The sequence below is a fragment of the Taudactylus pleione genome, unplaced genomic scaffold, assembly GCF_031769625.1.
Source record: "Taudactylus pleione unplaced genomic scaffold, aTauple2 ptg000372l, whole genome shotgun sequence".
Lineage (NCBI taxonomy): Eukaryota > Metazoa > Chordata > Amphibia > Anura > Myobatrachidae > Taudactylus > Taudactylus pleione.
The window spans coordinates 9,203,090-9,229,821 of record NW_028284773.1 but is presented as its reverse complement, the minus strand read 5'-3'; the positions used below and the strand labels follow the sequence as shown (position 1 = coordinate 9,229,821).

General features: G+C 42.1%; 1 protein-coding gene across 6 annotated transcripts in view; it reads left to right on the top strand.

The window, feature by feature from the left end:
- The window catches only part of FGF12 (fibroblast growth factor 12), a 618,931-nt gene that overhangs the window by 419,862 nt on the left and 172,337 nt on the right, over positions 1-26,732 (top strand). For all 6 annotated transcript variants that reach the window (XM_088444733.1, XM_088444732.1, XM_088444730.1 and 3 more), the window contains 2 exons: positions 3,605-3,715; positions 6,090-6,193. In XM_088444733.1, the coding sequence (XP_088300859.1) occupies positions 3,605-3,715; positions 6,090-6,193 (215 nt within the window). The remainder of the gene's footprint in view (positions 1-3,604; positions 3,716-6,089; positions 6,194-26,732) is intronic.

Sequence of the window (26,732 nt, the reverse complement as noted above, 5' to 3'; positions counted from 1 at the left end):
AGGATGGAATGAGTGATCTAATGTCTACCCACAGTACGATATGTCGGCCCAGACAACGTCCTGTGTACCCAGCTTAAGGGGCGAACTGTCAGCCAAGCCACTGTGAGCCACTGCAAGCACAGCCTATCACTCACCATTTTTTGGGCTTGGTAGTTGGTACTCCTTTTGGTTCCTGTTTGATCCCTGTCCTCCCTCAGTTCCTATACCCTGTTGATAGACACAGCACACTTATAGCTAAGAACTGGGGTTGCTGTGTACCAGTAAGCATAACTTGTTTTAAGGTAAACGGGGATTGCTTATGTAAACTGAATTGCTTGTTTCATGCTGTTTATTGACATTTAGTGAGTCTATATATACAGATTTAGACATCATTTATTAACTTCATCAAATTGTAAAAAAAAATTGACAGTCCTCTGCAAACCAAAAACATACTTATGCATACCATATTATTGGTTTGTGTTTTATGATTTGTTATAAAACTGCATTTACTTATTACATTTACTTATAACATTGGTCACTTTTTACATTAGCAGTTGAAACTATAAGGCAAGCTTTTACCTACGTAAATTCTGGTATTCTTCACGCCAGGGCCAGAATAACAATGGGATGGGAAGAGCTATAGATCCAGCCTCCACATAAAATGGTATCCGGTCTTTAGATCTATAATAAAAAGGTAGACAATGTTTAGGTAGACACCACAAGTTAGACAATAGGTCGACAGGGACACAAGGTCGACAGGGTCAATAGGTCGACACACTAAAGGTCGGCATGTAAGAAGGTCGACAGGTAAAAATGGTCGTCATGGTCAAACCTGTCGACCTTGTGTCCCTGTTGACCTATTGCCTGTCTAAATTGTGGTGTCTACCTAAACATTGTCTACCTTTTTACTGTAGACCTTTTGATCCACACCCCATAAAATTAGGTCCATTATCATGACATTATCATGGGTAAGAGCTGCAAGCATATGAATTGCTGATAAGTGGAAGAGGAGTTGCCCAGAGATTTATGGCTCTATTCACTAAGCCTTGGAGAGAGATAAAGTGGAGAAAGTCCCAGCCAATCAGCTCCTAACTGTCATTTATCAAACAGCCTGTAACATGACAGTTAGGAGCTGATTGGCTGGGACTTTCTCCATTTTATCTCTCTCCTAGGCTTAGTGAATAGACCCTTTACCATTAAGGGGGAAGATGAGTCCTCTATGCATGAAAGCCCTCAGCAACCATTAGAGGGGGTCACTGTTGGAACAGTGGGCCTGATTCAGAGCCGGACGCTATTTGCGCTCCCTCGTTCAGAAAAACGGGGCCGGCTATTTAAATTGAGCGCTCGCTCTTTGCGGTTTGTTGACGCCTCTATGTCTGAGCGAGCGAACGAAACATGCGCTCGCTATTTTGTAAAGACGCCCCCTGGCCGCTCGCATCCTACGTCATCTCCGCTATTTATTTGATTAATCGAGTACATCGAAAGGCATCTGAACTGCTCGCAGTGCTTGTGGTTGGATTTTCATTCAGAAACAACCAAGTGACGTGGTCGATGACGCTGCTTTGTTAATTATGCACACCTTTAAAACGCCCGTTTTGACCGTTTGGCACGCCTGCATTCGGATCTCCACTCCCCGTTTTCAAGCACCTTCCCCTGTTACCACCCACAAACGCCTCATCCTGTCACTCAAATTAGCAGGCACTCGCAATTTTGCGAACACACGTTTTCCGACCGCAATGGCTGGTTGGCGCATGCGCATTACGATTTACGACCCATACGCATGAGCAGATGTGCGAACATCGCTCGGAGCGAACGAGCGGACGCTTACAAACGGCTCTGAATCAGGCCCAGTGTGACTATAGGAGCCATTTCTGTATGGGAGGGTGGGCTGCAGGTGAGAGGACACTACTGAGAGTCATACAGTAGCTACATTGGAAGAGTTTGTGAACTGCTGTCATATGTGGAGGAGAAGGAATGCAAACAGAGGAGTAGCGTGGAACCATGGTGCCCGGAGAAAGTGCATGTCATAGCGCCCCCTCCCTGTACTGAACTGTGCCAGTGTAGTATGGCCAGCCTGTGGGGAAATACTGAAGTGAAGAGAAAAACAGCAGACAGTGGCAGTATCACGCTGGGCATTGAGGTTCCATTGGGGGATGGAATGCTTTAGTGATGCTCTATCTGACAGTGAGGGGTAGCTGCTTTGGCACTGCTTTATTTATGTATAGCACCTAGGATCTAACTTTTATCTCCTTTGAATCAGTAGTCAATAGAGATTTGTATTTATTGTGATCATTTAACTTAAATTGACAGAATACATGTGCTAGAGTGAGATTCCACAGGGTACACAGCTTATTACTGCAATTACTGCCCCAAGCAGTTTTCACTGGAGTGAGAACACCTATGGGAAGCTCCATTCTCAGCTATGCTCCTACTTCGCAAATATACATTGCACCTACATTAATGTGAGTACTGCTAATCATGTTCTGTCTACCACCATTATTATTATTCCAGGTCTCCTAATATTTTTTAAAAATCCTTAACTTATTTACGATATAGAGCAAACTAACCGAGATTAAACTAACAGGCGGCCATCATACTATGCAGCGCCCCATGAATTTCCAAACTCTGGATGGCGCCCTCTGTCCATTTTGGCACCCCCGGAGCTCATGCTCCACTGGAACCACCCTCGCTACACCCCTGGATGCAAAGAGAGGCAGATGTGTGTGTGACCATCTTTATATTTCTGGCCCATAGTGAGCAGAGAGAGGCATTCTGTATTGTCTGTATGAGAGCAGTGAGAAATGTGAACTACCAGCACCGACCAGCGTATGACCAGGTGGACCGGTGTGTGCTTTAAAACTGTGCTGGTGGAGAAGACTGTGATGTTATACAACTATATTCATAAGATTGTCATATGCCATTTGCATTCCAAGTATATGAGCTGGACGGAGGTTGCTTTAACCATATTTGTGTACTTTAAAGTCACGTGTAGTGGGGGAGAAATAAAGAGGTATATTTTTATAGGAGAATGTCTGGCTCCCAAATTACTCAACAAGAGCTGTTGCTGAATTTGTCTATACCTGTGTCTATATGTGTGACTGTTACAAAGCCTGTATTGGCATGGACCCCCTTCCCAGTTATTGACCACCTGGAGCGTTCATCTGGGGCAATGGGAGGTGTATTACTCCAAATGCACCTTGCACCACGCTGCACACTCCATAGGGGTTACATACATGTCAAGCTAATGACACTATAAAATTACTTCTGTAGTTTATGTTTTACTTAACCCAATGTTAAATTACTAATTAACATCACAGTTGGCATACCACATTCCATTATAAGTGAAAAAAAAAATGAGAAGAGATTTCAGTAGTAAAGTTAATGATAACTTTGCCAGAGATTGTTGGCGCTGTTCTATTTGCAGTCATTTTGGTTTAGGGTTTTTAAGCACCCTCCTGCTTAATACAATTGCATCTCTTTAGAATCACAGCTGGAAGTAACTAGAGGCAGGTGATCTAGCCAGCCATAATTAGTTTATTCACTTTCTATTCTGGTGACTAAGCACTCTTTTCCATACACAATAAGAAGTGTTCTAAGTGTTGTATTGTTGGTATTTATTTTACAGAACCCCAGCTGAAAGGAATTGTGACAAGGTTATTCAGCCAGCAGGGATACTTCCTGCAGATGCACCCAGATGGCAACATTGATGGGACCAAGGACGAGAACAGCGACTACAGTAAGGAAAATCACAGTTTTCGTCCAAATTATAAATCTTGTTTAATGTCTGTTGAGTTTCCTATCAGGGGCTTCAAGCATAAGAAAGACATTTCATATAGAACAACTGCAACACTGCATCATTATCTACAGTTACTGCCTGCACTATTGTCTACCCTCCAACATGACCCATTCCATTAGGTACAAAATGCTCTGCTCCTTGATTCCCACCTAATGTATGATTGCAGTCACCTGTGTTGAAATGGGTAATTGAAGAGACAGGTTTTTTAGCACGGGTGAAGGCAATCATAAATTAAAAGGGAAGTCCAGGAGCAGAGCATTTTGTACCTAATGGAGCGGGTCATGTTGGAGGGTCTGCTATTGGTGGGAGTGGGGAACAACATATTAACTATGTCTGTGCTTGGTAACATGGAAATATGGTTCTGTATTCCTGGTATGCACTGTTGTGTACATATATAATCATTTCAAAGTTTAGAGCAAAGATTCTTTTTGGTTTTTTTATACTAAACATTCTATTCCTCAATGCACACATAGCCACAATAGGCATGTATTGTATTGTATAATGCCTCTCCACCAACTTTCTGTGATCTGCACATGTTTTGTGTTACTTTCTTTAGTCCAGTCTAACCTCAAGACTTCACTGAATTCTCTGATATTGTAACAAAATTATTGTATAAGTTATGTTTTTCTAATAGATAATTCTCTTTACTCCTGTGTTAAAAATTTTTACATTTAGCCGTAGTCTGTCTCCTCATTTCTCTTTATTACTCTGTTTGGCATTTTAATTACTTTAATAAATAAATACTATTTAATAATATTATTGTATCTTGTAGTTACAATCATCTTTTATAATGAGTACAATAAGGGGCCTATGTATCAAAGCTTAATGAGAGATAAAATTGTGAGATATAAATCACCAACCAATCAGCTTCTAACTTACATTTTATAGGCTGTGTTTGAAAATGACAGGAGCTGATTGGTTAATACTTTTTCTATCACAATGTTATCTCTCATCAAGCTTTGATACATAGGCACCTAAATCTGTTAGTATTAAGGAAAATATAGTAATTGTTTTGGAATTCACTGCTAATGTTGGGATAAAGATACTTTCTGTTTGGCAGGTGTATTTGTTACATTATGACCTTTCTATGTGAAGGAGATAGTGATGTTTATCAAACTGTAGGTTGCACATGAAAATGTCTCCTTTCAGTAGCCAATCCAGTTTTCAGCATTTAAGGTATTCAGACATCAAGGGGGTATTTATCAAAGCTGGGAGAGAGATAAAATTGTATTAAAAAAATTACCAACCAATCGGCTCCTAACTATAATATTTTAAACACAGCCTGCAAAATGTAATTTAGAAGCTGATTGGTTAGTACTTATCTCTCAAATTTTATCAGCTTTGATAAATACCCCCCTGGCCATACAACAAACCAACTTTCTTCCAACCATTCAACTAATTGGTTGGTTGGAATGAAATTCCGGTAATGCATGGGAACAAATGACAATCAGCAATTTGCTCCCAAACACCAGAAAACACGGAAAAGGTCATTCAGGGAAGTTGGTTACATCTGTTTGATTTAAACAACTGTCTGGACAGCAGCTTTCGTCTGCTTTTCGGTGTTTGGGAGCAAATGGCTGATTGTCATTGGCTACCACACATTACCGGATTTTAATTCCAACCAACCAAATAGTTGTATGAGTGGAGGAAAGTTGGTCTGGTGTATGGCCAGCTTTATTTACCTTAAATGTGCGTAATAGTTACAAACTGTCCCAAGTGTAAATGTAATGCCTACACTAGATCTTTGCACTAGGGATTTCAAACACACTGATGACGTGACCTGGGAGTATGCAGTCCTCTCTTACTACGGATGCAGAGACGGACTAATAGGTATCAGTTATATAATCTCTGCTACAGAGTGTATACAGCCAATGATTCAACACAGGGGAGGAATCCTATTTACAAACTAAACCCTTTGGATCTGCAAAGTATAATTTAGGGGAATACAAGTTATATAGAAGGTCTTATTTTTAAGTAGATGTAAACTTGTATTTGCCTGTACAATGCTCTGTGCACTTGTAATCAAATATTCTGTCTACCTGTAATGCTATGTATATGGTCATTTCTACGGAATGGATATATTCTCTCATAAAACAGCACACTGCTCCTATGGGAACTGGAGGTTATTAAGAACTTTTGTGCGTTTGTTACTTAAGAAATAGAAGGGTTTATAAAATAATACTTTTAAATAGTTTAGCAAAAATTATGACAGTACAGCATTCATCAATAATACAGTACAGTTCTAAGGGAAAAAATGACAAAGGAACAAGTACTTCTTTTATAAATAACATATTTCTTCTTTTTTTAAACTCAGCCCTATTTAATCTGATCCCTGTGGGTCTCCGGGTGGTTGCGATACAAGGAGTAAAGGCAGGACTCTATGTGGCAATGAATGGTGAAGGTTTTCTCTACAACTCAGTAAGTCAGTTTGTGCCCTTTCTTTATATTACTATATTATTGTACAAAGAGTAATGATTTAATTAAAGTATGATAACACATATTCTGGTAACATTCTATTTATGAAATACACACCGATGAGCCACATCATTTAAAACTATTGACAGGTGAAGTGAAATACATTGATTATCTCGTTACAATGGCACCTGTCAAGTGGTACAATATATTAGGCAACAAGTGAACAGTCAGTTCTTGAAGTTGATGTGTTGGAAACGGGAAAAATTGAAAAGTGTTAAGCTGGCCACACATTAGACCAACTTGCATCCAACCAGCCAACTAGTTGATTGGTTGGAATGAAAATCTGGTAAGGTATGAAAGCAAATGACAATCAGCAATTTGCTCCCAAATGCCGGAAAATGGACAAAAACTGTTGTTTGAACAAATTCTTTAGATCAAACATTTAACAAACTTGTCTGACCGACCATTTTCATCTGTTTTCTGGCATTTAGGAGCAAATTGCTGATCATCAGTTACTCCCATACGTTACCAGATTTTCATTCCAACCAGACAACTAGTTGGATGGTTGGATGAAAGTTGGTCTAGTGTGTGGCCAGCTTTAAGCTGGTCACACATCTACAGATTATCTGTCCAACCAGCCAACTAGTTGTTGGTTGGTATGAAAATCTGGTAAATTATGAAAGCAAATGACAATCAGCAATTTGCTCCCAAACGCCTGAAAATGGACAAAAACTGGTGTTTGAACAAATTGTTTAGATCAAACATTTAACAAACTTGTCTGAACGACCATTTTCATCTGGTTTCTGGCATTTAGGAGCGAAGTTGCTGATCATCATTTACTCCCATACGTTACCAGATTTTCATTCCAACCAATCAACTAGTTGGATGGTTGGACAGATAATCTTTAGATGTGTGGCCAGCTTAAGGATCTGAGCAACTTTGATAAGGGCCACATTGTGATGGCTAGAAAGCTGGGTCAGGGTAGCTCCAGAAAGGCATGTCTTGTTGGGGTGTTCCCGGTATGCAGTGGTTAGTACATTGGACGGACAACCGGTGAAGCTGCAACATCATGGGCGTCCAATGCTTATTGATTTCCATAGGGCGTGAAGGATAGCCCATCTGGTCCTATACCACAGAAGAGCTACTGTAGCACAAATTGCTGAATAAGTTAATGCTGGCTATGATAAAAAGGTGTCAGAACACATAGTACATCGCAGCTTGCTGCGTTTGAGTTATACGTAGCCGCAGACTGATCAGAGTGGCTATGCTGACGCATGTCCACCACCGAAAGCTCCTACAATGGGCATGTAAGCATCAGAACAGGAACATAGAGCAATGGAAGAAGGTGGCTTGGTCTGATGAATCACGTTTTCTTTCTCTTAATCCGATCGAGCATCCATGGGATGTGCTGGAAAAACAAGTCAGAGCCATGGAGGCCACACCTTGCAACTTACAGGACTTGAAGGATCTGCTGCAAAGGTACCACAGGACACCTTCAGAGGTCTTGTGGAATCCATTCCTCAACGGGTCAGATGTTTTGGCAGCACAAGGGGGACGTGCACAATATTAGGCAGGTGGTTGTAATGTTATAGCTGATCAGCAGGGCCAGACTGGGACTAAAAATAGGCCCTGGCATTTAAAGCATGCAGGCCCACTTCACGTCAGCATCTGGCTCCTGGCATCATACAAATATTCATGACTCCTCCCACTTATTAGTCTATGCTCTTACAAATATAATTAATATTAGAACATCATACAAGTTATTCATCATTCTCCGTATTACAGGTTGAGTCTCCCATATCCAAATATTCCGAAATACGGAATATTCTGAAATACGGAATTTTTTTGGCATGATTCAGATAATGAAACCTTTGATTTTTGATGGTTCAATGTACACAAACTTTGTCTAAGGCACAAATTATTAAAAATATTGTATAAAATTACCTTCAGGCTGTGTGTATAAGGTGTATATGAAACATAAATGAATTTAATTTCTGTACACAAACTTTGTTTGAGCCACAAAATTATTGAAAATATTGTATAAAATTACCTGCAGGCTGTGTGTATAAGATGTATATAACACATAAATGCATTCTGTGTGTATATTTGGGTCCTATTCCCAAGATATTTCATTATGGTATGCAATTATTCCAAAATACGGAATATTCCGTTATCCAAAATACCCCTGGTCCCAAGCATTTTGGATATGGGAGACTCAACCTGTATAATATACGCACACTAGAGAGCTCTTCCTGCAGCAGATTCAACCATAGTCAGATATTTGGTTGGTTCTGTTAGGTAAAGCTGGGACTTCATTGATGGAGGTCACACACAGAGAAAAGGGAAGGCATTACCCAATTGCCCAATAAGCTCTAGCTTAGCAGTTGTAGAGGATTAGATAGTGTTCACTGTAGGAATTTTTTAGGGCAGGTGTGCTGAACACAGAGGAGGACACATCTGTGCACTAAAGCAGAGCCATAACTACACATTTTGGTGTCTTGTTTTATGTTCACTTTAAGATTGTGTAAGGGCATTAGTGATCACAGATGGATGGCACACCTGCGTGCACACCAGTAAAGGGGCGTAATCTCATGTCATGCCAACCCCCCCTTTCCATCACTCATACAAGAGAAAATGAGACAACTGATGGTTGAATGAGTATAAACATTCAATCATAAACACCCAATCCACAGCATAATGTGTGCCCAGTGTGACTTACACAAGGGGAACACAGGAAACAGACATTGGGATAGAAAATAATAAAATACAAAATTAACCTCACATTTACTACTGTATTACCTGCTCAGCAATATGAGGGAAAGAACTGCACTCACACTTCTCACCGGGCAGCGGACCTGACTGCACTCATGTGAGAGGGGCTGCAGAGTGTGACACTGAGCCGGGATTCACACAGAGACAGCAAGCCTGATGCCGGAGCCTGCAGTGATATCACTGCCCACCCCATCCCCCTCCCCAAACAGGCCTATACTACACAGCAGGACCCCCGATTCAAAGCATGGCACATAGCAGGGCCCCCAGTTCATAGTAAGACAAACAGTAGGGCCCCATTCATAGTATACTACACAGTAGTAGTTCCCCATTCATGTATTGCCACACAGTAGTAGTGTCTCTTATAACAAATTATTTTACACAGTAATAATGCCCCTTATAAGACATTATGCCACACACAGAGATGCCACTTATAATACATTATGCCACACACTGTAATGCCCCTTATAAAGTCACACAACTTAGTTCTGTCCCACCATTGACTGAGATGGATAGAAGAAAAGAGAGAAGGACTGGTCCCAGTACTAGATTGGGGGTAATAATTGGTTATGTAAGTGAAATTCCTATCAATCAATATTCATATGGATAGGTGCACCCAGAAGTAAATGGTACAGTGAAAACGAAAAGTGAAGGAGTACGTCTCTATGGGGAACACTAAGAATAATTAGGGGCCCATTTATCATTCTATATTTGCAGCTATATCCCCAAAAACTTCATCGGAGGTTAAATGCAAATATTAAGTTTCCCCTGCATGAAGGAGGGACTGCAGCAGTTATCCCTCCATTCCCGCTGGCAACTGTATCCCCGATAGGTTTCTATGGGGGATGCAATGCTGCCAAAATTACCAACATCCGGAGTACGATGCATTCCGGAGATTGGCCCCCACAGCTAACGCCATCTGAAGATGGCGTTGCCCGATGTAGCCTATGGGCTACACTGCGCATAACCAGTAGGCGGTGGGTTCCTCCAGATCCCTCTCTGGCACTTGCGGCCGTGCATGTGCAGTTAGTGGGACTGCGCATTCACAGTAGCCCCGGCAGCTCTCTGGGCACATCGCAGAGACAGGCTCCTTTCGGAGCCCCTGTCCCTGCATGTGCCGGATGATACGTACAGTCACTATGATCACATATTGCAATGCAATCATAGGTGGTACTGTCATGCCAAGATCGCATTGCAATTGCGATCATTAATAAATGGGAGCCTAAATGTAGTATTGCTAAAAACAATTAATTTTATGTTTGGACTAACCTCAATGAACATATATATAACAAATATAGGCATAATGAAATATCTGGGCTGAATGTAATAAACCTGTGGATCAGGAGTCCAGTATATTTATAGCCAATTAAAATACAAAAATACTAGACAAAGTGTAAAGGCGGAAATGGGATACGTTCGACATTCCAGCGCCGGCATCCCGACCACCAGGATACCGAAGGTAAGTAGCAGGGTTGGGGGGAGGGTTAGGCACTAAGGGGGGATGGTTAAGTAAAGGGTGCGGGGAGGGGGAGGTTAGGTGCAGGCACTAGGGAGGGTAATGTAAGCATACCAACCAACAAGTGTCGGTATGCTAACCCTGCGGGATGCTGGCGTCTGGATTCTGTCCGCTGGGATCCCGACTGCTGGCATCGGGTACCTAACCTGGCGAAAATATGTGGTGGGTGTGACAAGGGGAATGAAACAATTGAAGACAAGATTAAAATAACGCCACACCAGCCTGCATACCTTATGTACAATTCATAGTGGAATCCCATTCTTATATTACACCTGAAAATTCGTATAATGCTAGTAGGTAATTTATATTGTTAGAATAACCAGTACACTAGGCATGGGATACCTTCAGTATCCCGACAAAAGGGATGCTGGTGATCAGAATACTGACACCGGAATCCCAAAACTTGTCAGAATCCAATCGCCGGCATCCTAAAGGTAAGTAGCAGTGTTGGGGGAGGGTTAGAGTTAGGCACTAGGGGAAGGGTTAAGCACTAAGGGGGGAGGGAGAGGGTTAGGGTTAGGCGCTAGGGGGAGGGTTAGGCACTAGGTGAAGGGTTAGGCACTAAGGGGGGAGGGTTAGGTTTAGCCACCGGGGAGGGGGAGGGTTAGGTTTAGGTACTAGGGGGGAGGTTAGGTTTAGGCACCAGGGAGGAAGGGTTAAGGTTTGATTTAGGGAGAGGGTTAGGATACCGATCGACAGATATCAGTATCCTAAAGGCCCCAATACACGGTGCGATTTGCAAACGATCCAATCTCGTTTGCGATTTCCCTTGAATTCCTGAACTCTCCCGGTCATACGATATTGTGCCCACACTCGGAACAACTGTCCAAACAACCAAACGACATAGATGGGTCGTAGACGACTGCAGTATGCAGTACTATCGACCATCGTACATCGCATCGTTCATTATGCAAACACAAGGAACGATGCGTGTCATATCGTGTACGATAGGTCGAAATCTTTCTGCAGGTTCAACTGATCAGCAACGACGATGTACGACGGTGGGGGCGCGCATTGGCATTATGATCATCCCTACACACAGCACTTTTGAAATGATTGGTCATTCCAATCGATCGAAAGCGGCCAAATCGTGTAAAAAAAGAAATCACACCGTGGGCCTGATTCAGCAAGGATCGCAAGAGCTAAGATGCACGAAGTCAGACGATTTTCACGTTCTGCACATGCATCGCAGTGTGCATACACGAACTAGCCACTGCGATCGGGAATGAGATCGCAGTGTGTACGCACACCCATTGCAGAGTGATTGATAGGAAGTACTGTTTGTGGGTGGTGACGGGGGTGGTCCAGCGAGCGCAGGCGTGTCAGTGCATTGGGACGGCGTTGTAGGGGCGTGCATAAATTATTCACTGCAATACCATATGCAACTTGATGCCTCGTGGTGTACACTGAAGTTAGCAGGTCTGACCTGCCTTAACTGTGCATCTGAGTCCAATTGTTTCGCTATGTTCTCAAAGTATACAGCTGTGAGTAAGGGGAAGTGGGCGTCCTTATGTTAGGCTGCGATTGCAGTGCGAATGCACACATTTACATTTCCCCGCTGATATTAGCTACTGCGCTGCGTGCGTATAAGCAGAATAGCGATCCTTGCTGAATCGGGCCCCCTGTCAGGATACCAGCGTCTGGATACTGACCACCAGGATCCCGATTGCCGGCATCCCATACCCATCCCGCTAGGCACACATCATGCAAGTAACGTGAAAAATAGAAAAAAGAAGTCATGTCCCTGTTTGAATATATCAGATTGCGTCTGCATTAAATCATTCACTGATGTTGTATTTGCAGCTAGTTCACACATTTTGTCACTGCATATACATGAGTATATACCTCCAAAAAATCAAATATTGATAAGTGGTTTGGTTTTTAGAGGTATATACTCATGTATATGCAGTGACAAAACAGGGACTTGAAAATGAAAGAGGGTACAGTCTCAGGCTTATGATAAAGGCAGTTAGTCAGTGTACATAGCTGAAAGGCATTGCAGGGGTTAACTCCAGTCACTCTTCCAGTGTGTGTGCCGTTACCTCCAGTCTTATTATCTCTCTCTTTATGCTTCCTTACTGCAGTCAGGTCAGTGCTGTGTCCCATTAGCAGCTGCTGGTGTCTGCTTTGAGTGCAGGGCTGCGTGGGGGTGGAGGAATCATAAGGATCCATTCCACACAGACGTCGGGAGCTGCAGACTGCTGGCTAAAGAACTGTCAGCTGACACAGTTCCGGTGACATCACAAAGGGGGCGGGGTTTAACGCATTTTTCGGCTCCGTATCCTCCTAAGCAGTTTCTTCAAAAACATACTGCTGCTCAGCTGAACCGGCCCATCTGGCCATCGGCCCTTGTGGCATATGCCAGAACTGCCAGATGGCCAGTCCGGCCCTGCTGATCAGTGTACATCGGAATAGACAGCAATTTCATCTAGGCATTACAGGATGTGTAACAAAACTTTTAAAATGGATAATGAATAGCTGGTTGCCAAAAAGAGAAACACCAAAAAATATCTTCAGGCTTTAGAATTTTACAACACTAAAATGCATGAACTGAACTTGTTGGTCCTCAAAAAAGATAGTTAGACACAGAGATTACTAGATTGCAGAGTTAGTTAATATTTTATTTTCTTATTTGTATATTAAAGAACAAGCTGGAGCCAATAAATTCCAATGTAATGTAATTTTACTGAAAAGGTATCCAATGTACCACTGTGACTGGAAAAAAAATGAAGGTCCAAAATACATATGTAAATATTGGACAATACACATTTGTTAATTCTCTATGAAAGTTTGACAAAATAAATTTGCTACTCAAATAAGAACAAAAATTACATTACTCATTCAAAAATAGTTACTAAATCCCATTTCAGACATAAACCCCGGTTTTAAGCTCGGGCACTGAACACTGGTTGAAGCCTGGGTTTCAGTACTTACCCCCTTTCACACCTGGGAGATGGATCCAGGTTGTTGCTCTTAACACCAGACCCGAGTCTTCCAGTGACCCGAGTTTTCCGTCTAACAGTGGACGCTTGCGCTACTGTGACTACCAATCAAGTCTTTTTAGGCATGACTTGGCTCATCATGACCCGGGCTACGCCTTTAAGACAAAAGCCGGGGCACTGACATGTTTTGCAACTCCCGGGAATAACTCTGATCGTTTTCAGGGTCACAGACCCGGGACTGTCAAACTGAGTCAGACCCTTTCAGACTTAAGCAGGACCCGGGTCGACTCGCCATGCCCAGGGAAAATTCCTGGGTTTTTGCTTATGTCTGAAAGGGGTATAACAGTAACAGAAATACTACAATAACTCAATCTAGATTGATCAAAATAGCTAAATTGCATTTTTTAATTTCCTTAATTGTGGAGTACATACTTGTGATGTAATATTGAAATTTTTGCAATATAACACACTGCATTGGCAGTCAAAAGAAAGCACAACTATGAAAAATGTATTTCACATTAATGACCTAGTTTTTCATACTTGCCTACTTTTTCATTGTCCTCTCTGGGAGAAGCTCAAAGAGCAGATACAGATGACCACTTTTGGGGTCAGGATCTTTACATCATTAGGCCCCACCCCTGCAACAACAAAATGGAGTGATTTGCGGGTCCGTGGGGAGGGACTAAAACGACATGATTCATATCACTTAGCCCCTTCATCTCCCTACGGCCTGTGATTCCCGGTATTATCTCTCCATCCTCACCACTTCACTATGAAGTGGGCGAGAGGTGGGAGATTCGCCCACTCTTCCTGGGGATGTGGGAGACTAACTGAAAATAATGAGTCTCCCGAACCTTCCGGGAGAGTAGGTAAGTATGGTTTTTATTTTGATCAACATGAACACTACAGTTATTTAATAGATATTACCCACGTGTGTGTCTGTAGTTATAAAGTTTGAGACAGTCCTCTCTGTAGTCAATATATATATATATATATATATATATATATATATATATATATATATGTATATGTATTCAAAGGGAATGCCTTTTTTATTGAAAATTGAAAGAAAAAAAAAATCACTTTTTGTAGATGTTTTCCATCTACCAAGCAAACAGGTTCTTACCTTAAGCTAGTAGATCTGCTGGGGTCACCCTCCTAGATCATGACATATGAGGTACAGCAGTACCCAGTGTACATGGCTAAAATGATAACTGGCTCCTTATTGGATGAGGATGCAACCATAAAATCAATAGGTTATTTCAGCCCTGTGCATTAAATTTCTCCACATCTTCAGTGCTGCTGCAGTATCCGACAAAGTCTACAGCAGAGATCCTACAGACCGAATTTAGGATTGCTACATTTCTCAAGTAGCCAAGGCATTGCAATAGTCTCAGGGTGTGGCATTTTTGGAAACCACCTTGAAGATGTAAAAATATCCTTATAGTGACACAGTGATAACAGCTTAATATGAGTGTGTAAGAAATGGAAGGGTAACATTTATTTTTTTGCCTCAAACACAGTGCTAATGAGTCCATATATTTATAATACCGTAATTGTTACTCTCTGATTGTGCAGCGCTTTCCAGATAATATTTAATCATTCACATCAGTTCCTGCCCACTAGAGCTTCATGGTTAAAGGGCAAATATTATATGTATTTTATCATAAAGGACATGCCATATTTCAGATAAAGTTTTTCTTACGGAGTACCTTGTGCTGTATGTATAAGGAACAAGTCCCCCTATGTTCCCTTTCCCCAGTAGGTAGTATTAACTATACTTGCTAACTATATGTATGTACAGAATTGTGGCTACAAAGATGGACTAAAGGAGCGTACACACTAGAAGATATGCTCCCTGAGCGATATTGTCTAGTGTGTCCCTGGCAGGGTGTGCTCAATGTCGTTCATGACATTGAGCACACCCGCTGAACGATATCATTAACGATATCGTTCAGTGCCGGGCTCTCTCCCCCATTCCCCAACATGCAGCAACCTGACGACATCGACAGACCCGCGGAAACGTGCGTCGTCGTTATCGTTCATCACTTTGATGTTAATAATGGACTATAAAGTGGACGACTGAACGACAACGATATCGTTATCGTTCAGTCGTCCACTTTAATCGCCCAGTGTGTACGCACCTTTAGGCTCACTCAGGGCTGGCACCACCATTAGGCAGCTTTAGGCAACTGCCTAATGGCACTGGCCACTGGCGTGCGCTGCAGAGTTTATTGAACAAAAAAATTAAGGATGCCACAAAGAGACATCCATCTTCAACATTGCAGTAGCAGCGGCCGCGGGTCTAAACAGCCGCAGCCGCCCCTGTCACCTCACCCCACATAGGACTTGGAGTCACTGACACTGCTGCATCCACCCAGACTGTCAGCGGCGCAGCCCACACTGACGTGTGCTGATATTTCTCTAGGAAATTCCAGCTAGTGTGCTTTGTAGATACATTGCTTGTCTGTGCCTGTGTACTTGTTTGTTCTTTTCCAAACTGTGATACCCTTTATGCATTCTATTGTTTTCAGCATTTACATTGCACAAATGAGAAAGCTTTGTGACAAGAATTTACTTGCTTGTATTAATATAAATCTTACTTTTTGTGAGACATCAGGCGAAGTGATCTGTTGAGGTGTTTAATTACAACTGATCACACTTCTTGTAATTTATTTTAATGAATTTGTTTCACAGTGTCCATTGACAACAATTGTCGCAAATGTTCATCTTCACAGTCCAAGGTGACTTAAGTCCTATGTTCAGTGTAAAAATGCTTCCTCACTTTTTGGGTAGCTGCACAAGTAACGCACAGGTTGAGCAACATCTGTTTCATACATACATTGGAGGAATTAATTGTTTTGTCTAAAGCAATATTCATGTCAAGACCAACCTATTAATTTAACAGGAACTAGTGACATCACTAAAACCTTTCACCATGCCCCAGTAAAATTACTAGTCCTTAATGAGTTTTGGATGCATGATGGATGTTTCTACCATAAGGAATTGCTAATTTGAGATAGTCTCAAGATAATTATGTTAAATAGATTCAGAGAAAGTGAATTAAAAAAAATAAAATAAAACAAATAGAAATGCATACATGAATCATTTTAAGAGGGAGATTTGGTCCAACTTTTTGACTAAATTACTCTGACACCAACTGATGTAGATTAATTGTAATGCATCAAGTTTTATATACTTTGCATGACCTAATTGCCCACCAATCACCATTGAATGTGTGAACCCAAATGACCGTGATCTGATCAGATCTACAGGTCTTCTATCAGGAATTACAGGTCATGTGATCTAACTGTGCATAGACATACAACGTAGGAAATACCAAACCTATGGTAAGGAAGGATAAAAGTTGTATTGCCTGTTTACAGAGTTCTAGCTCTATATTAAGTCATACTTGCCAACTTTTGAAAACCAGTTTCAGGGAGATTATATTTGTTAGTAGAATGCGCTGCACAGTGCGCCATTGAGGGGATGTGTCATGCGACTTCTCCCTCTTCCTTTCACTTTTAGATTGTTGAAATTTAATTTCAACAATTTAAATAACCTTTGATTATTCTAAGTTGAATAATCAAAGGTTGGTGGGGCCTGATAGAGGGGGCCCTGGAACACTTACCTTCTTTGCTCTGCCCTCCCCCCCTCCCACTCAATCCGTCTGTTATAGCTGCAGTAGTGCTCTCCTGTCCTGCTCCCCATCCCTCCCCCGCCCGGTTATCTCTATGCCAGCCCGCAGCGCAGCTCCCATCACAGGTCACACACCACCTGAGCACTACTACTATTACTTACTTGTTTAAGCAGGTGGGAGAAGATGTAACAGCTGCTGTCCCCGCTGTAGCAAGAGAGAAGTGACGTCTCTCCCTGCACTGACAGTCACACAGGAGGCTCTGCTTGCTGGAGGAGGTGGCCAACGTTACCCACAACCCTGCGGTGCAGCTGCATGGCCAGGCAGGCATACTGCTAGCGCGGGGGGAAATAGTCATGTGACTCATGTACTGTCCCTGTCACATCCGGACCTGCGCATGCGCAGTCCGGGTTTCACACGGAGCTGTGGGGAATGCGGGGGATTCATTACTTTTGCGGGGCAGCGGGAGGCTTGTCAGAAAAACGGGAGCGGGAGGGTTGGCAAGTATGTATTTAGTAAGTTGGTGTAGAAGTAAAGAAGATATGAAAATATAATGCTTTGTGATTAAAATATGAAAATATACTATTCTCTGAATAAGAAATGAAAATGAAATCGCTTGTGAATAAAAGTCTACTAAAAAGTATTACATTTTTTTCTACTGTTTTTGTCATTAGAAAACCATAACATTTAAGATATTTATCTACATTACATACTGTGTAACACTATGAAACTTATGAACTATGTATAACAATTTCTATACTTTAGTTAAAAGTAGATGTGCAGTTCTAGCTAAAACATGTTTATAGCTTAGGAGGCAGACATCTATATGTTTTATACAGTATATTGAGTGGCAAAATGATTATGACCAACGGGATGGTACTTTGTTGGGCCACCTTTTATCCTTACTATGGCTTGAATTCTTCTAGGCATAAATTCTGTTGTTATATTTCGTGGGGAATGAGATGACTGCATCTCTATAACGTTGCCTCCGCCAGTCCGAAGAGTTGTGGTGATGCAAGATTGATCCTTGCTTTTGTGCTGTTGTCTCCATATCCTCACCCTACCATCTGCATGGTGTCATTGAAAACATGATTTGTCAGACCACACGACACCTTTTACTGTCTAATTCATATGTACTTGAACAAACTGGAAGCGTTTCACCCTGTTTGCAGCAAATAGCAGTGTCACACGGAGAGGCCTGCTTCTGTAGCCCATACAATGTAATGTGTGACGTACTACTCGCTGAGAGGCCATCTGAATTAGTCCCTGATTCAGATTATCTGTAACTTGATGCACTGTTGCCCATCTTTGGGATTGAACAAGTCTGCCTACGTTGGCACCACTTGAGCATTCAGTTGCTGTTTATGACCATAGGCCTTGTGCTCAGACCCAGTTTTTTGTCTGCTGGTTCACTCTGTGTATACTATAACAACTGCCTACCTCAAACAATTTAACATTGCAGCCGTGTTGCTAATGCTCCTACCGCTGCTGCGAGCAACAAACATTCCACATTCAATGTCTGTCAGATTGCGTTGTTTACCCATTATTTCCTGAGTGATACACGTCATTAGTCTCTGCACAACTTCGCCTATCTGTTCTTATACAGATTCAGACATCCTATGTCAGCATTATCTGCAGAATAGCTACTTTGCATAAAATCGCCTGGTGTTCATAATAATTAGGCCACTCAGTGTATATGGCATGATACAGTATGTCTGTGGTATATTCTTGCAGTGTAATAGGATAATAGTGCATGTTCAGTTATGTGACTTTTATGTTGGTTTGTGACTGGTTTTGTTATAGAGAATATCTACCTCTTCTCCATACAGTACGGTCTATAACTTACCCATTGGCAGTTTTTTTGCTTCTAATTATGCTGACATCATTATGCTTTATATAATCTATATCTTTGTAGTATGCCTATTTGAAGAGCATGGCTAAATCGATAACCAAACAATCTCTGGTGCCAGTATCACCAGAGTAATTAGGTAAAAGTCAGACAGCACTCCAGGAGTATATTCATACTACAGCAGCACAGCTCTCTTTCCCCCCATGTCTCTCCAGATGACCACACTAGTACATATAAAAGATTTTATGAAAAATATACAAAAACAGACGAATACATTAACGACAATAAGTGAGATTAACCAGTGAACATCAATACAAATAATTAAGGACCATTAGTCAAATCACTTTACAGTATTGTTTCATCAAAGTGATTTAGAATAAATATCTACTCCTGAATGGCACTAAGTCCTCTAGAATACTGTAAGCAGTATAGGAAATACACATTGTGCACCCACAATGAGGAGATTGATTAATCACCTGTAAAACTGCCGTCCAGATATAGCACTGTATGCAGGAAGAAAGTCCAGTACCTTGTAGAACACCGGGATCCGTTCCCGACGGGGACCTGGCGTTGTACACTTGCCGGGCTGACTTCAACAGTGTAGTGAGAGCTGCAGTGTTGTTGGTCACGGCTATGAATAAAAGCCGTCTGGTGCACAACCTGTGTGGTCTCCATGTGGGGCTGTGTCCTCACCGGCAATAGAACAACTGGGGTGCAGTGAGAGGCTGGAGGAAGCCGCGATGTTGTGAGCGGTAGGTGCATCTCCCGTGCTGCCAAATACAGGAGTGGTAGACAAGGTCCGTAGCACACAATGGGGTAGATGTATTATAGCGGCACGTTAACGCTTCCCGCTTCACCTCTTTACCGAGGCGAAGCAGGAAGCACTACCGATGAGATGTATAAAAATCTCATCGGCCGGAGAGGGTTAGCGTTAACTGCCCCCTCCGGTGCTACCCGCTAGAGACAGCAGCGCATAAGCCTAGTGCTGATGTGCTGTGTCTCTCTCCCGGCCCGCTCCACTGAGCATGCGCGGGATCTCGCAAGTATCGCGAGATCCCCGTGTGGAGCCCTGGAGCCGGCAGCCGCCGCAGCAGGGACAGCGCTGTCCCTGCTGTGGGGATAGGCTAACGCCAGGCCGTAGCAGTCGATAACGACAGCTACAGCCGGCCGAACGGTCATGCGTTATGACTGTTCGTACATGGCCCTGCCGTCGGCGCTGCTATCTTAGCACAGCGCCCCTGTCATTTACCGCCCAGACCCCCGATCATACATCGTGGAGAAGCGGTATCAGCGCACATAACGTGCGCTGATTCCATTTCTGGGCTTCGTACATCTCCCCCAATGTCTCAGCAATGGGCTCCTTGACTCGTTTCTCCGGGCTGACAGTGTTCCCGGTTTCCTCAGAAGGTAAGTAATCTCTATACTGTTGTATTGGGTTTATATACCCCCTTGATTATCTAAATTAGTCAAATTAGGTTCAGCCTGGTAAAAGTGTTTGTTAATAGAAGAAACAGCAATTTCACTTAATTAATCCATAGTGTGTCTGTTGAACACACCAATTGGTGCTCATAACGATGTGGATTGGGTATGATGAATAAATAAAACCATAATAATATATTAAATGAAAATTAAAATAACAATATTGCATTTCTAACATAGCTTAAAGAAAAATTTAATTAAGGATATATATCATATGAAATATTAAAGCTATAAGCTACACCAATCTATACATGGTTATTAAAGGTGAGGAATGCTAAAACTTAGTACATAGATATATCCATTGTCTTCCTTAGGAATAAGCTAGCACTACCTACGGTTTGACCAGTATAAAAATGAGAAAAATCTGTATACCATATATAGATTTATGCAGATGGAATGATAAAATCTTTATACTAACATATGATTTTAGTCATATGTATTAACCAAAAATGGAGTGCATGAGAAATGAGATTAATACATTTAGAGTTAAAATGACTAGCATTTAAACAAGATATGAATCTCATAAAAACAGAAAATGAGTTTGAATCAAAAAAAAGAGAAAGGGAAGAGAAATATGAACTGATCATCTAATACAATATGATCTGACTGTTTAAATACAATGAAGCATTATCTATAAATAAATGGAGACATAATACTGGACAGATACAGAATTAACTAGTTCTCTCAAAAATCGAACTCAATTGTTTGTTTAATCCAACTGGAAATAATGTATGTAGTGTACTGTATGTATCCAATATGATTCTCTCATGCAGAATTTTTTAAACCTGTCTCTTGAGAGATAGGAATGTGTTCTATAATGATAGCTCTCAAACTTTCTGGATTGCCTCCATGGTATTTGTGTAAAATGACGCGATACAGTATGTTTGGTGAGTCGATTGACAATATTTCGTCGATGTTCCAAAATCCTCAGTTTAAATTTGCGGATAGTCCGCTCTACATATTGGATTTTGCAAGAACAGGATAACATATATATGACGAAATCAGTTTCACAGTTCACAAATTAATTTATCAGAAACACCTTCCCATAGATCACTGAACAAAAGTTATTTTGTCTGTTTTCAATGTGTTTACATGTAGTACACCTACCATGATTGCATTTATAGCAACCTGTGGGTCTAGAAGACCAGGGGAGTATGTTGGTCTTCTTTTGTCCTGTAGTGTTTCTGAAATGACTAGACACCAGTTTTCATCTCAAATTGTCTGCTTTTTTAAAGACTATTACTGGTGTCTCAGGGAGTTCCTTTTTAAGGGCAGGGTCGAATTTCAAGATAGGAAAGTTCCTCTTAATGATATTCTTAACTTTGTGTGACCAACTATTTTGTTTGGAGATGAAGGTATTCGAACCATTATATCTGTTAGGATCGTTTTTTTGTCTTTCTTGTTATCCTGTAATAGGGATTCTTATCTAAATCTATGGTTTCTTTCATGGCATTATGTAATAGCTCTGTGGGATAATATTTTCCTTTGAAAGTATCCAACAATGTTGAAGCTTGTTCAAGGAACCGGGATCCTTCTGAGCAATTCCTTCGGAGTATGCGTAGTTGTCCCTTGGGGATATTATTTAACCAGCTTTTTTGATTGTTGCTATCATAGCTCAGGAGGTTATTACAGTCAACTTCTTTTTGAAACGTGGATGTTTTAATAACATCAACAATATCTATTTTAATATCTAAAAAGGTGACAGTAGCAGGATGGTGTGTGTCTGTGAACGACAAATCAAAGTGATTGTGATTGAGGTGATAAACAAAATTAGTGATAGAAGAAACATCCCCCTTCCAAATGAAAAACAAATCATCTATATACCTCGTGTAGCGGACTAGGTTCACACCGAATGGGCCATTCCATATATACTACTCCTCGAATGCGCCCATGTAGATATTCGCATCACTTGGCGCGAACCTAGTCCCCATCGCAGTACCAAGAACCTGAAGATAAAACGTGTGATCAAAAATAAAGTAATTGTGCGTCAAAATTAAATGGATGCAAGAAAGTATAAATCACGCTGTTCCGCTAAGATCCCATCATCTCTCTCCAAACTTTTTTTGACCATTTGAATATCAAAGTCATGTGGTATATTGGTATAAAGTGATGTAACATTACAAGTGAGAAGATGGTAATCCTCTTGCCATTGGATCTCTGTGAGTAATTAGAGAAATTGAGTGGTGTCTTTGATGTGGGATTTTAGCGAAATAGTGGGTACTTGTAAATTAAGATCTTAATTTTTGCGAAAGATTAGCAGTGAGGGACCCTTCACCAGAAATTATAGGATGCCCAGGTGGGTTGTGCAGTGACTTGTGAATTTTGGGCAGGTGGTAATAGGTGGGTATTATAGGGTGTTTAGGAAAAAGAAAATTGAGTACATCCTTTGTAATGAGATTATTTTCCAAAGCCCCTTGAAGTAATTCTAATAATTAGCTTTGATACAATTTTAGTAGGGTCTTTACATAAGGTGGTATAGAACTTTTTGTCAGATAATTGTCTAGTTGCTTCAAGTAGGTAATCAAAAGTATTCTGTACTACTACCCCCCCTTTGTCAGCCGGCTTTATACTTATTGTTTTTGATCTGCGCCTGTGATCCGCTATATGTGTGACTCCGCACCTGTGATCCGCTATATGTGTAACTCTGCGTCTGTGATCCGCTATATGTGTGACTCTGCGCCTGTGACCCGCCTTTATGTGTAACTCTGCGCCTGTGATCCGCTATATGTGTGACTCTGCATCTGTAATTCGGTGCATGTGTGACTCTGCATCTGGGATCTGCTGCATGTGTGACTGTGCGCTTGTGATCCGCTGCATGTGTGACTCCGAGTCAGTGATGTTTGACTCTTAAGAGGAAAACAAAGGGCGTATCAGTATTGCGCTGTTATTAAGCTGCTGGTTCAGATGGAGGTAGTCAGCCTCCCAAATGGATGAAAACAAAAAGATAAAGTGAGCGAACTGCGCTAAGAGTCCACTATTTGGCAGTAGACTAATCAGCTATGGAATAGAGCTGGGTACAGGTGTAAAACATATACAGTAGCAAGTAAAAATTTATATACAAATAATATACGGCTTGGTTGAAGTAATCAAAAGGGTTTAATTAGGTAATAATTAAAAATTAAAACAATGGATCAACTAATGGTTGGTCCCATAAAAAACATAAGCTGTGCATGGACAATTCTAAATAGTGATGCTGAAATAAATGAATGGTTCCTTCAGTATTCACATTAAAATGTTGAAAGTCTGAGTGAACAAATAAACGACTGTATTGGTCTCTATAACATAATCCGGAATAATGTCCAGCTAAATGGTATTTACCAGCTTCCAATGGATAGTCACGTCCTAGATTAATATGCAGATGGTGCAATTGGTGTGGTTCCAAAAGTAGAAATTGGCTGGAGTGATGATAATGTTGCCGGTCTGGAAAGAAATCAAAGTGAGATCCAAGTGGAAGATAGTCGGTATATTGGGGGTGCCAAACGCGTTTCGATGTGGAATACCCCACACCTTCTTCAGTAGCAGGCTGAATACATTTATTTCACTATTTCAGCATCACTATATAAAATTATCCATGTGCAGCTTATGTTTTTTATGGGACCAACCATTAGTTGATCCATTGTTTCAAACCCTTTTGATTACTTCAACCAAGCTGTATATTATATTATTTGTATATACATTTTTACTTGCTATTGTATATGTTTTATATCTGTACCCAGCTCTATTCCATATCTGATTAGTCTACTGCCAAATAGTGGACTCTTAGCGCAGTTCACTCACTTTATCGATGTGTGACTCTGCGTATGTGATCTGCTGCATGCGTGACTCTGCATGTGTGACTTTGCACCTGTGACTAGGGGCGGGCTAACAGGGCCATGCCCGAAGCACCGCTCCCTAGAGGGCACCGCCAAGTCCCCATAAAAAAAAAAGACTGTCTCTAAAAGACATCTTTATCAAAGTATTGGCGGTGACCAGGGGCGGATTGGGACGCTGGGCCAGTCCCTTTATTCTTTTTGATAGCCAGCAGCTGCCCTTTACACACCCCTCCGTTCCACTGGCTGCCACGATCGGAGCTCAGCTCCGATCGGCAGCGTTTACAGCCTCTGCACATGAGCAGCTAGCAGCTCACTGAGGCTATAGAAAAAAATGGCTGACGGGGGAGCTGCGGAGCCCGTCAGTCACCACTGACATCTCCACCTCCAGACCGCCCACTCCTGCCTGCAGGACCTCCAACCATCTCCGTCAGCTCTGCAGTGAACTGTGACTGCACTGCACGCTGCACCAACAAGCAGCCTGCACGGCAGGCTAGACAGGAGGACTGAACGTAGGAAACTATAATAAACTGGGAGATGTATAAATACAATTAACGCCAGTGTGGTACATTGACTGTGACATACAGCAAACATCCTTATGATAAACAAACAAACAAAACTCTGAGTATCACAAATTCCTCCATCACTGAAGGCGTGAACATCTTTCCTACTTTCTACCCCTACCCCTCACAGCTCCAAACACTTCCACACACCCTATCCCCGAACCCCCCTCACCAACACATGTCCCCTTTCCTGCTCTCTTCTCAACCACCCTGCACCACCCCCCCCTACACACACACATGACCTCATTCCTGCTCTATCCTTACAGCTCCAAACACTTCCCCCATCCACGGCACGCTCAATTCCACCCCACCCCCCCATTCCCATGACCCGCAATGTGCCTTTCTTCACACACTGCTCGGTATAGGCTGCCTGTCACTGAAACTCAGTGACAGGCAGCCTATACCGAGCAGTGTGTGACAGTGAGAGCTCTGCTGTGATACCAATGCAATGCCTGTTCCCAGCATTCCTCCCCTGCTCTCTTCCCCCCCCCCCTCTAGGAGGCAGATGTGGGGCTGCCAGTTTACAATGTGAGTGTTGGATGTACAGCACAGTTATGCAAATTTGTAACTATATATAAATATATATGTACCTATGGATAATATGAGTTTATGTGTGCATATGGGGCATTACAGTGTGGCATAATGTGTAAGGGGCATTACAGTGTGGCATAATGTATAAGGGGCATTACTGCATGTGGCATAATGTGGTATACAGGGCTTTACTGCGTGGGATGAATTGGGGTGTTTCGCAAGGAAACGCCCCCTCCCCAATTGGCCACGCCCCCTTTCTGGAAGCGTATTCACCGATGGCGCGCGCAGAGGAACGCCCTCTATAAAAACTTTTTTTGGGGGGAGGGGGAGCGCAACTGGGAACTTTCACCCTGAGCTCCACAATGTATAGAACTGGCCCTGCCTGTGACCCGCTACATATGTGACTGTGTATGTGATCCACTCCATGTGTGACTCCGAGTCAGTGATCTGCTGCATGCGTGTCTCTGCGTATGTGATCCGCTACATATGTGACTCTGCCTCTGTGACCCGCTGTATCGTTGACTACATGTACAGTATGACTGCATATGTGTCCCTCTACATATGTGATATTTAAATGTGTTAAATAAATGTTTCTTTTCTGATGGAATTGTTGTGAAAGGCTCTTTAAAAATATTTACCACTAGTAAATCTCACTATCTCTATCTCCTGAATTATGACCATGCTCTTAATTTTAGACAATATGGGCCCCCTATTTTAAGTGCCCTTGGCCCCCCAAGCAATCCTGCTCTGCCCGCAGAAACCACTTACTTGGCCTGCAAATCCAGTACCTTATTTACAAATTCCCTAATGTAAGCACATGTATTCGCAAAAGAGCATTTGTATTGCTCTTTATTTCTGTAACAGCTCATATTGGACCAGATGTACTAAGCTCTGAAAAGTGATAAACTGGAGAGTGATAAATCACCCGCCAATCCAATCCTAACTGTCATTTTTCAAACACAGCCTGTAACATGACAGTTAGGAGCTGAGTGGCTGGCAGTTTATCACTCTCCAGTTTATCACTTTTCAGAGCTTAGTACATCTCCCCCATTCTCTGTAGCCCTTTTGCTCAGTATAGATAAATAGTAAGGGGTCCATATATTAATGATCGCATTTGCAATACAATCTGGGCATAATATTACATTGCAAGATGCAATCCTAGCACTGGAATGTATTATCTGGCACCAGCAGGGACAGGCGCTCCGATAGTAGCCGTCCCTGTTATGTGCCCGTAGTGCTGTAGAGGCTACTGCGCATGTGCAGCCCCGCTGACTGCACATGCGAGGCTGCCATTGCCAGGGTGGGTTCTGGGGGAACCTTCTGTTGGCTAATTGTGTGAAGTCTAGCCAATAGGCTAAAACAGGCTAATGCCATCTTTAGATTGCGTTGGCTGCAGGGGCCAACTGGTAAATCTGGCAGCATCGTCTACCCCATAGAAACCTACGGG